Source organism: Bactrocera dorsalis, chromosome 2 (genome assembly GCF_023373825.1).
Source record: "Bactrocera dorsalis isolate Fly_Bdor chromosome 2, ASM2337382v1, whole genome shotgun sequence".
NCBI classification, from domain to species: Eukaryota; Metazoa; Arthropoda; class Insecta; order Diptera; family Tephritidae; genus Bactrocera; species Bactrocera dorsalis.
The window spans coordinates 106394377-106406838 of record NC_064304.1 but is presented as its reverse complement, the minus strand read 5'-3'; the positions used below and the strand labels follow the sequence as shown (position 1 = coordinate 106406838).

General features: G+C 36.8%; 1 protein-coding gene across 1 annotated transcript in view; it reads right to left on the bottom strand.

Annotated features, from left to right (window-relative positions):
* Positions 1 to 12462, bottom strand: part of LOC105234121 (acetylcholine receptor subunit alpha-like 1) — a 240840-nt gene that overhangs the window by 21425 nt on the left and 206953 nt on the right. Inside the window, exon 5 of the mRNA XM_049450344.1 lies at positions 10997 to 11177. Coding sequence (XP_049306301.1) covers positions 10997 to 11177 — 181 coding nt within the window. The remainder of the gene's footprint in view (positions 1 to 10996; positions 11178 to 12462) is intronic.

Below are 12462 nucleotides of genomic sequence, written 5' to 3'. Positions count from 1 at the left end.
GTAGGTACATGTACTGGTTGTTCATGAATAATTTGTGAATTTTTTCGCACCAATGTCGACAGTGTTGATTATTTACCACAACACTCAGATGAAAGTGAGAGTCATCAGACAAGAAAATTTTCTTTAAAAAATCGTTATCGCTTTCAAGTAGTTCCAAAGCAAAATCAGTAAACTCACGACGTTTACGGTGATCCAAAGACTTCAGTTCTTAAGTGAGAACCATTTTATACAGATGCAAGCCCAGATACTTTTTCAAAATCCATCAGGTTGTGGTTCGATACAGTGCAATTCTTGAGAACGACTTGGAATCGACAAATTGCGGTCTTCAGCAACATTTGCCTGAACAGCAGCAATATTTTATTACTTCGAACGATTCTTTGTCTTATTGGCACATAACCATTAAGTAAAGAAAATTTGCGCTCAAATTGTTTAACTATTCAAGGAATAGCAGCACAGCTCGATGATTATTACGGCCATAAAATGGCAACATTTTTTTGACAATAAATTTGAATAATTTTTAAACGTTGTTTTTTGTATATATGGTATGTACACCTTTTCATAATGATATTGTAAAAATTACTGAATAAACTGATTTTACTGTGAGATGTACAGAACTGCTAATTCCTTGTCACTTGCCTCCACTTACTCTTTTAAGTTGTGAGCGTTATAACATCGAAGTTGCAGTTGATTTCGTTAGCTATTGAACTGTAATATTTATCGATAATAATAGAGAGAGAGAGAGCTGTCTTAACTACATAAAATCAAGAAAAAAAATATTTGAAGTCTCATATTCCACAGTACTTTTCCAAAATCTTGGATTACACCTCTTTAAGGATGTATACTCCCTTTTATCGCAATCAACTCATCTTATTTTTTGTTGTTTTCACATATAATACTTTCGAAAAGAGAGCACCGTTCAATATTAGGTAATTTTGGATAGAGTAGGCAATTGAGAAATTAAGTTTCGACTAGGCCGACGCGGAATACTAGTTATAAGTGTACCTGTGAATCTTAATATCAACGGCAGTATCATGAGATGTTCTAGTGAGGTTCGAGAGTTATGTTAGTTTAAGTAAATAAGCGAATTTTTCGGAAGACTATGAATAATCCAACTTGGATTTGTCCGTTGTGATGCCCAAAACTCTTAGGTATGGCTCATTCTTAGTGAGCTCAAGGTACCAGCTCTGCAATCGAAGTGGAGCATACCTTTCCCAAAGAAGCCACATTTCGCAGAAGAGCATCTACTGCTCCCTTGAAACCTGCGATTTGCTTGGAAGATGCTACAGTGGTCTGGCAGTCTGAATGTGCATAGAGAGCCGCCGACAAAAGACAAAAGACCTCTCCGGCCTTCTCTTCGAGCTTTAATTCATTAATGAAAAGGCTCAGGCTAGGTGGTATCCGCCACTGATACTGACGCTAAATAACTTTTTTTTTGGATGAACTTACATTTCTTGCAGGATTCAATGTTATAGTGATACTATACTTATAGCAGAAGATGATGGAGCACTATTCAATATGGTGAAAAGAAACTTTTGAAATTTTTCAGTTTTTACGAGACTTCTTCATTCAGTGTAAAATGTGTGTAGAAATGGGTGCTTATTTCTAAGGTAATGGGGTACTAAGGTGGCCAATAGTACCAACGCTAGCATTTAGTTTTGAATCTTGACATTTAATTGAGTGGATAATGGATAAAATAGGTTGAATGGAGCATTAACTACCGTCAATGGCTGTGTAATACATACATAGAAACATATGTGTTCCGGTGCTAGGAAAAATTACCAAATAAGTTTGCTTAATTTATGGAGCAGAAGTGTTTGATTAATGTAATCGTTAGATTGACAGTATCAGAGTCAAGCCTAGTGAAATAAATAGATGCTGATGCATAGACACTCTAAAAATTGGATTCTTCCATAAAAACTAAGCTGTCATGTGGTTACGATTAAGGTCAAGGAATGGTTGAGGATAAATTTTTAAAAGTTTCAATGCAGCATATGTCGGCAACAAAATTGGAGTAATCAAGCATTAATCCTCTCGTCTGAAAAGCGAAATCTAATATGAGTCTTCACAGTTTTCTAATGTTTAAATTTTAATCAAATCAAATTGAACTACTTTGAATATACTTTTTGAATATGTTTGACAATTTCTGAGAGCTAGCAGCAAAATTACAAATCAAGGCGTCCGCTATTTTCCAAGTTCTGTGATTTCAGTTGTTCTAAAAAAATAATCCACTGGAAGTAAGCTCTTCATTTGCAATCTAAATCGCGCCTATATCATCTTACTTATCCCAGGTATATAATGTGGAATTTTTTGAAATTTTGCATTAGAAAACTAAACAGACAACTTTGAAGAAAGGATATTCTAATACAAATTTTACGCTCTAGTTAAAGTTATACATGAAATGACTAAAGGAGGGGGTGGGGGATTAAGGTTTGTTTCGTCGAAAAAGACCTTTTTTCAACCATTTGAAGGATACATAAAAAAAGTTGTATCGAAAAATAGCTAGGAATAACGGATTTATCGTCGATCTCTGCAGGCACCTCGAAAAGAAATTTTTGTGCGGTGACCAGCCTACAGCATCACTGGTTCATCTGAAACCAAAAAATTAAAATGCTTTCTTTAGTTTATTAGTTTATCTTTCAATTCACGTCGATTTTTGTTAATTTTTCAATTTTAAAATTTTTGGTACCATTTTCAAGCCAAAATGACGATTTTAGACGAAAAAATCGACCTACTTGTTATTGTAAAATTGTTAGAAAGTAAAATTTTTGGAAAAGCCCGACGTCATTCGAGAGCTATATATATGTAGAATATTTGTACAAAATTTCAAAACGATCGATGCAGTAGTTTTTTCTGTAGGCTGGTCACCGACTTTAAAAATTACATATTTGGGAAAATCGATTCAAAGTTTTGTACACTCAGCGCAGGTAGCTGGAAGGCGCGCAAACCTAAGTTAGAGGTACCGTTATTCAACCTGCTGTAATTTTGTTAGTTTTTCTCCGAATGACCTAAAACTTTAACACAATATTCTTGAGATGTTGATGGTTCAAAAAAAAGGGAAAGAAAAAGTTGCCAAACCTTATCCCCCTCTTAAGCATTTATGCAAGTAACTTATACATTAAGCGTTGCTCATACGACATGGTGTACTGTATGCACACTCAACAAAGGGTGTATAACCTACTATATATTGAACTTTAAAATATAAAACACAATCTTGCTTTACAAAATTTGCAAAGAATTTTACAGCTAGGTGTTTCATTTCGTCACTCAGAGAAAGACATTGATGATGGCTACATTGTTACGTAACAAGAGTGAAAATATGTATAATGACGTTAACACAGGGACATATCTTTCCTATGCTGTCCAATACATGTAAACATTTTGAAATAACAAAAAAATAAAGCAGTGAACATAAGAAAAGCTAATGGTACTCACAAGTATTCTTTAAATGCGGACTTTCATCGTAGGACAAATAAGTGAGCTTCCAAGAAAATGCTTAAATTTATTTGGACACAAGGACTAAACGCACATACATACATATGTATGTAAAAAAAAATACACACACACAAACACATACATATGTGTACGTTATCAGCTGCCGGTTTCCATCAAAAATTTGTCAAAGCACAAGTTCGTTCCGTCCTTTTTTCATTTTCCCTGCGAACTTATTGCTTTTCGCTTAAAATTGTGCAAAAGTGAATTTCGCTCATCAATCAATAGTTTTTTCGTTTTTTGTTTTTATTGATGACTACCGTCGTAGTTACATGTATTTTTCTCAACTTATTTGAAAGACAGTTTCAAGCGACTTCTTCTTATTTCACATTGGTGCGGGAGAGTGTCGAATATATATATATATATGTATGTTTGAGTGTGTGTTTTCGGTAATTGGTTGAGTTATTTGTAAGAGACGATTGCATTGCCTTACCAATCAAGTTTAATAGTAAATTGATTACGCTGAGCTCATCGTAACATTTATTTGATTGAACATTTCGGATGAAAGTGTAATAGTCCATTTATTTGTTGACATATTAATATACGCGTTTAAATATATACCGTTTTATAATTTAATATATTTTTGTATATATGAAGAGAGTCTGTACTAGTAAATTTTAAATTGAACGTTTTAGCATGAAAGAAAAGGAAGTAGAAGCTTGCAACTATTTTTTTAAGAAATATATTTTATTTTTACTTAGTTATGCCATAAATTTTGTTACAAGATTTACAAAGCAACCCAGAACTTCATATTTTGAGAATATTTGTTTACCGCGCGTTTTTTCCTAAACGTCTCTACAGTTGATTACAGAACGAGATGAGGTTATAGAAACTTTTCGCAAATTCTTTCGCAAAAACCTCCTCTGAAAATATACACTTATACTAACTAAAGGAAATTGATATACCGACCATATCAATGGCATGACTTTCTCGACATAATTTCCTTATGAAAGTCTTCCGCCGGTCATCTGGTCACCTTCTGGCAATGCCCTTGAATCATTTTGTGTTCAAAAATTGGTCGATGATCATAAAAGTATGCTTTTTATAGATAAAAAAATTCTTATCTCTAGAAAGGAGGCAAATCATTCAACTTAAACGCAATATTCATGATTTTTTTTGGATGCAAATGATTGCCCATTTGAAAGAACAGTTTTGAGTCCATTAAACTAGAGTTTCAGGTCAGAGTTGTAAAACATGGCCTGTCGAGTAATCTACAGATATTTGGAGAACCTTAAAATGAGTTCAAGCAGCACACGACTTCTGGTCTTAGACCAAGTATCTTCCGGGTAGTAAAAAAGCTTCAATTTCAAGGCAAGCTAAAAAGAGAAAGCAAAACATCAACCTAAGGGCTGTGCGCTGGGTTTGAGACCCGTCACGTGAAAAGCATTCCCCATGAAAAGAAGAAAATAGCCTGGATGAGTGACCCCCTTTTTGATGACGATCACTGCAAACGTGTTAACGTCCGGTCCCTTTATTGGGAAAATGCTGGTGCTCTGTTGATATCCCCGTAAGAAACCGCTCTTGAAGAAGTTCGAATAGCAATTACTCGTTTGAAGCACAACAAAGCGGCGGGGGCTGCTGGATTGTGGGTTTGCAGGAGAATGCATTAGTTTCTTTGTAAAGTATGGTCAGACGAAAGCTTGCCCGATATGCTCTGCCCAATCCACTGAAAGGGAGACCCTATAATCTGCGCGAACTACCGTGGCCAAATTAATAACTGACCAGATATTCACCATGCGCCAAATCTTGGAAAAAACCGTGAAAAGAGAATCTTCACTCGCCACCTCATCATCGATTACAAAGCTGCCTTCGACAGACCGAAAAAGAGCTGCCTCTAAGCTACTATGTCTGAACTTGGTATTCCCGCAAAGTTAATACGGCTGTGTAAGCTGACGTTGAGGAAAGTGAGGTTTCAGACAAGGAGACTCCGTTGGAAAGACAAGTGGGGAAGCACTTGACTCCACTGGGTATCTCGAATTGGCGCCAAGCTGCGAAAAAGAAGAATAAATAAGCGATGTCTACGCCAATACAGAAGAAGAAGAACAGGGTATATTAAGTTTGCCATGATGCTTGTAAAACCTAAAAATAAACGTTAGAAAATCGTTGAAGTATCTATATAAATGAGCAGCGTGACGGGTTGAGTTAACTTAGCCAATACCGTCTGTCTCTTCGTCTGAAGGTCTTTCTGTCGGGCTACGAATTATGCAAATTATTAGAGACATCGTCTGCAATTTTGCAACCGTCCTTTTCTCACCAAGATGCTGATGAAGAAAGATCCCAATAAAGCTTTGGTAGTGAAAACGTGAAAAATGATTTCAGACACATACCATAGACTGAACGCCATAACTTTGGCAGCTGACCATATCAGTTCGTGTAGCACAACAATAGTTCGTTTGCTTCCGTTCCGGAAATTTCGATGTGGAAGATGCACCTCGCTCTGGTCTACCTATTGTTGAAAAAGTTTATGGAATTATGGAAAACGTTGACCAGGACCATCACATAAACAGCCACAACATCGCTAAGGAACTTAACATTCATCATCAAACGGTTTTGAACCATTTATAAAAAGCTGACTACAAAAAGAAGCTCGATATTTGGGAACCACATGAATTGTTTGTGAAAAATTTAAAGGACCGAATTAACATCTGCGATTCTGTGTGAAAAATATCATGGATCAAGCGTGGTGAAACTCAACAAGTGGTCACAGAGCCAGGGTTGACGCTGGGAAAGTTTGTGCTGAGTCTTTGGTGGGATTGGAAACGAATCATCCACTATTAGCTGCTCCAGCCCGGTCGAACGATTGATGCTACCCTTAACTGTCAACAACTGATGAGATTGAAGCAAGCAATCGAAGAAACAGGGCCAGAACTGATCAACAGAAAGGGCTTAGCTTCCATCAGGACAACGCTAGACCACACACATTTTGATGACGTAACAAAAACTGGGAGCGCTTGGCTGGGAAATTTTGATGCATCCACCATATAGCCTTGACCTTGCACCATCGGACTACCATTTGTTTTGGTCAATGCAGAACTCCCTTAATGGAGTAAAGATGGCAGCAAGAAAAGCCTGTAAAAATTACTTGTCGCAAATTTTCGCTGAGAAACCAGAACCCTGATGGAATAATGTCTCTCGCGAAAAAATGGAAAATAGTGGTCGACCAAAATGGTATATATTTGGTTCATTACAAATATAAAACGAAGTAAGTTGAAGTTTGATTAGAAATACGAAAAGACTTTTTCGACTATTCAATATTCCTGGATGTTAGTTATGTACTATGGACAGAATTTCAAGTTATAATAAAGACTACCTCAGTCATATCTATTTTTTATAGAACGATGAAATGCCAACTGGGTACGAGTACTTAAAATTATATTAAATATTTTGATGTGAGGCACAATTTTTCATATATTGACACAATAATTTCTGCGGTAAGTAAAGGTAATTGTATTTTCAGGAAGGAATATTTTCTGTGATAACCCATTATTAAAGCAATGTTGTACACCATTGTTAAAAGCAACAAAAAAAGCGCAATCAATCATTTTGGACACATGTCTATCAAGAAGCAACAATTACAACACAATTGAAGTAAGTTAATAAAGAACTGTTACTGTTAACATATATAACTATAAATAAAAAATATTTTTTTCTTTGAAACTTTTGTTTGAAGTTCACTTGGCCTCACTTTTTATCTCGTACAATTTCTGTTACTTTTTTATTGTAGCATAATTTCTTTTGTGCGCTGACCACACTACATTTTTTACAGGCTAGGCAATTGTAAGTATCATTTTCAGCTGTGCAACAGTCGCGGTCGGCTTCTCATGTCACGCCACACCTCGCAACCCACCCGACGCTTTCATGAAAACTCATTTCAAATCACTCACATTACTTCTCCGTTTTATTTCTTTTGTTGTAATATTTTGTGTTTTTTCACTTTCTTTCTTTGTTATCATTATTCAACACACACCAGTACGCTCTTGCGTGGCCTATGACTTTTTCACTTCATTTCATCGCATTTCATTTCACTTTATCATTTTACGCCCCTCTTTAAATTCACCCTGTCTGACATCATTGACATTTGTCTTATTGTATTCTCTCGCACAAATGTCCCTTGTCCCTCATTCAATTGTCTTCGTCACTCGCTACCGCTCCCTCCTCACTGGCACAACCACACGCAATAGCTTGACCTTATTTGCTTTTGTGTGCTGCCATTTCACATGAATGTGATGCTTGCTCACTTTTTGACAGTTGAATATTTCTCAAACTGTCATTGTAACAGTACATAGCATATAATGCAGCTGTGTCTGCTGCGCGCACAAACACGTGTTAACGCTGATGCTCATAGGTGTGTATAGAATTGTCAAATTTTGACTTACAGGCGCTTGAGGGGAAGTGTGACAGCAATGAAGAAAAAAATTCTGGCTAACAGTGTTAACTAGTCATTCTATGGTGACAGGCCGCAAAAGCTTAATTTATTGGTTTCATAGCCTTGTCAAATAGTTCAATTTTCACCAAATTAAGGACTGCAAAAGTGGTTTCCATTAAAATAAAAATTTCAACCTTCAAGTATTAAATTCCTAGATCTAGTTATAGGCTTGCTGTGTGACAGAATCGAACTAGATATGCACAACATCTGCACTGCAATTCCTCTTATGACTCCCGGTAGTTCCTTGGCGAAATTAATTTATAGATTTTCTTCATAACAATTTCCGTAAATTCAGAGCAATGAGTTCAATTGATAACTCCTATAGTTGCCACTTACTAGAAGATGGAGTCATGTGAAGAAGTTCACGCAAGTGAGGAAAGTTCCCTGATGGCCATTCACTTGGGGGTGGCCAGAAAGGAATCTTTTATATGTATATGGCTCAAGAAACTCACGACTTCCGGTGTTAGACCAAGTATCCTTTGGGTACCCAAAGAACATCCGTTTCGAAGTAAAGTGAGAAGGCGAACCATAACTCCTTAGCCTCGTATAAGAGATGTGGGATTCGTGGTGAAAGAGAGACTCCGTCGCTGAGTCATGGTATTCACTCCAGTGGATGAACGCCTAGTCACAATTCATATCAAAGCAAAGTTCCTTACCATATTGTTTATTTGCCCCCACGCCTCAACTTAAGAGAACTACGAGCTCTTAATATCAACCCGGACCACTATTTCGTTGCAGCCAAGAAACGCATCCGCCTCCGTGCAGCAAGAAACGCACGTCAACAAACACAAGGAAGGTTCGACATCGATAAGCTGCAATCACAACAGACAACTCACTCGTCAGCAACTCGGCATAATTGAACTGTGGAACGATATTTCAAGCTCCTTATATACAGCTGTGAAGGAAACCATTGGTTTTCGGAAAATACAAAATAACAGCTGGTATGATGAGGAGTGCAGTGTCGCAGTGCAGAGAAAATAGACGGGACGTGCGGGATGGAACAGGTGCCAAGAGCTGAAGATACGCATTTTCAGACAAAAAAAAGAGAGAAGAAATGAGAAATGCCTGAGTACGAAGAGCTTGATAAACTGGCCGACAGGGGTAATACTCGGCGGCTAACAGAAGGTTTCAAGACCGGAGCAAACTCTTGTAGAACTCCCAGAGGCGATCTAATAAGTGATACCCAGAGCTTACTAAAATTGTAGTGGGAACACTTTTCCAGCCTGCTGAATGGCCAGGAGGTGACGAACCCGATTTCGAAATCGCTGACGATGAAGCAGACGTTCCATTGCTCGACCATAAAGAAGTTCGAATAGCAATTACGCGTCTAAAATACAAACAAAGCCGCGGGCGCTGATGGATTGGTGGCCGAGCTATTCAAATACGACGGCGATAAGTGATGAAGGGCATTCATCAGCTTCTTTGTAGAATATAGCCGGAGGAAATCTATTGCTGGAGAAAATATCTCGAACTGCAGAGCTTAATCGAGAAGGTACAATCTCCTATATTGATATCATTACCCTCAATATCCGTGGATGTTGGATTCCCTATTTTTTAGCAAATGGGTCTGATAATGAACGAGGGCAAGACGAAATGCCTCCTGCCATTAAAGTAAGAGTCGTTGCACTCGCGACTTGGCACTCACATCACTGCTGACAGTCATAAACACTGTCAACACTGTCAGCCTGGAAATCCAACGCAATATAATTCTTGCCAACAAGTGTTATTTCGAACTGAACTCAGTATGCAATTGAGAAGTAAAGTCCTCTCTCGACGAAGTCACTCATTATTACCGTCCTGCTATATGGCGCAGAGAAATGAACGATGACGACATCTGATGAGGTTCTGCGGAAGATTTATGGTCCTTTGCGGATTGGCAACAGCAAATATCGCATTCGATAAGGAAATATAGTTTCGCGTGTTGATAAAATATTAATATTTGAAGGAGAAAACAGTTGAAATAATAGTTTGGTTTGATGACAAGTTTTCGGACACAGGCCTAGGAAAATCAAGGGTCAAGTACTGCTACGTGAATCAAGACGTGATGAAATGAAGACCGAAGACAGTGAACGCAGTATATTCCCAAAAGAGGTTGTCACTGACGAAAACATCAAAAAAGTCCGCAAAATTGTTTTTGACGACCGCAAAGTGAGGTTTTTAGAGATAGCAGACACTCTAAAGATATCAATTGAATGATTATATCATATCGTTTGCGAATATTTGGGTATCAGAAAGGTCTGCTCAAACCGGGTGCCGCACGAACTCACTTTTGATCAAAAATAGCGACGAAAAGAAACCACCTCAAAGCATAGAAAAACGCAATAGTCGACAGACAAGTTAATGGTGCCTGCATTTTGAGATGTGCCTGGAATAATTTTTTTTGTATCTTAAAAAACGAAGCACCATCAACAGCGTTTATTACATAGCCATACAATTAAGTGCTATTTCACCAAGCCAATCTACTGTATTACAAAGCGATGGCTAAAATCCATGAATTGGGCTTTGAATTGTTTCCGCAATCACGGTATTCAAATTAAGAATTGTTCTTTTCGTCAGGGACCTTTATCAAATATTTCAGAAGAATATTTAGTTGAAGGGTTTCAAGATTCCAGAGAGTGTTTACAGTGTTCCATCCAAGATGAACCAATCAAAAATTGTACATCAAACCCTAATTAAAAAAACGAACAAGATAGATGATTTTTTTTTACGTTGGGAAAATATCAGAAAAACCCAACGACATTCATTCGTTTAATTTCAGATGAATACTACTCGTAATATACATTTTATACTTTTGTAATGCCCATACCTCGGACATTGTTATTACGATGATGCCATATCACATCAATTCATCAAATTCGTAACATGTAGATATAAATATGGCAATATTTCAAAAGAAGAATATCGTTTTTTACGAGTACTGCTTTCGAAAGAAATAAAACAGTTATTAAATAATAAAAAATATGAGCTTAAATTTGAAAACTTACATCCCTTTTAAAGCTTGCTTTTACTTCAAAGATTCCAATTACGTGCAACTATTCATTTATTATTATCATCCTTATATTTTCTACTAATTGAACTCACCATATAACCATCGTATGTCCATGAGCCGAATTTCATGAAACACGTCTGCTCGTCGAATGGAAAATATTCGACATCGATTTCGCAAAACGATTTGTAAATGGCGGGCGGCTTCCACACCACTTTGCCGGTGTGATGTAAAATTGCTTTTGTCATTATTGTCACTTCGTAATTGCCGTCAGCGCTGCAAAGAGAAGAGTGAATTTAACGGCAATTAATTTATGTGCCTGTAAGCGTTAATATAGCTTGATGTTAAAATCATTATCGAAAATCATGTGAATTTGTATTTCAATAATTGTGTTGATTGAATATTTAAAAATAAATAAACGAAGGTAAAAAAAAATAGAAAACTACTTCTATTATATTCTTGTGGAATATTCCTATACATATCTGTGTGAAGAGTTGATATTTTCTGCTTGACAGTTATAAACTTGACTTTTTTCTCATAAAGCAAATATATTCCATATTGTTAAGTATGAACAAGAAAGACAGTATGTTATTTAGAAAAAAACGTTTACAGACTTAACAGCTGAAAATTAAGCTTGTTGCGACTTCGTATGATTGGGATGAGGGAAAAAAATCGGTCAGTTATTCCACAAATAGTGGCATCAAGAAGCGTCGTGATACAGAATATTGTGCCTCTTTTGCTTTAATGACCTCTGTCAAAATTAGTTAAGCGAATTTCAACGTGGTCATATTTGTATGTTGGTTGTTGATAAGCCATATCCAGGTGTAGCGAAAATGGCTTCCAAATCCATCTGTCAACCCACAAACCATGATTGGGTTGATATTACAAAGAACTTCCCTTTTGGCAAATATAAATAAAGCCTTTCACCATGGCAATGGAAACCATCACAATTTCCTCAACGCCGCTGCAAAACTGATAAAGTTAGGCTACACTTTATTGCCATAATCTCTGAGTTTTAGAGACTTGGTCCCGTACGACTTCCTTCTGTTTCACGTAAGTCACTTCGAGAATAGCTCTATTTTGAATACTTCCAGAAAACATACTTTTCAGAGATGTTCAGGAAGTTGGAACACTGCAGGGTCAAGTATAATGAGTTAAGATTATATCGTTTTACTTTTAAAGGCTAAATTTTTATTGGATCGTTCTTGTGAACTATATCGTTGAATCACTATATACCATAAATTGTAAAAAGGGCTTTGAAGAAAATTATGGAACCATTGCTATTTAACTACTTGTATATAAGATGGTTTCTGAGGCTTAGTCTGTCCCAATCTTCATTCATTACTAAATATATGCTTGGTGTGATGTACTTGTATACTTGTATGAGAGCATATGTGCTTCGCTTAAAGCACCTTAGTCCCTAAAAACTGCTGATTTGTCTAAACGGTCCATACCGGACTATTATAGTATATAGTATATACTATAGCTGCCTTATCACAGTTCTTGAATGGAATAAATATTTTGAATTAGTGAAGATTACTGAAGAATATTAGAGCTGTGA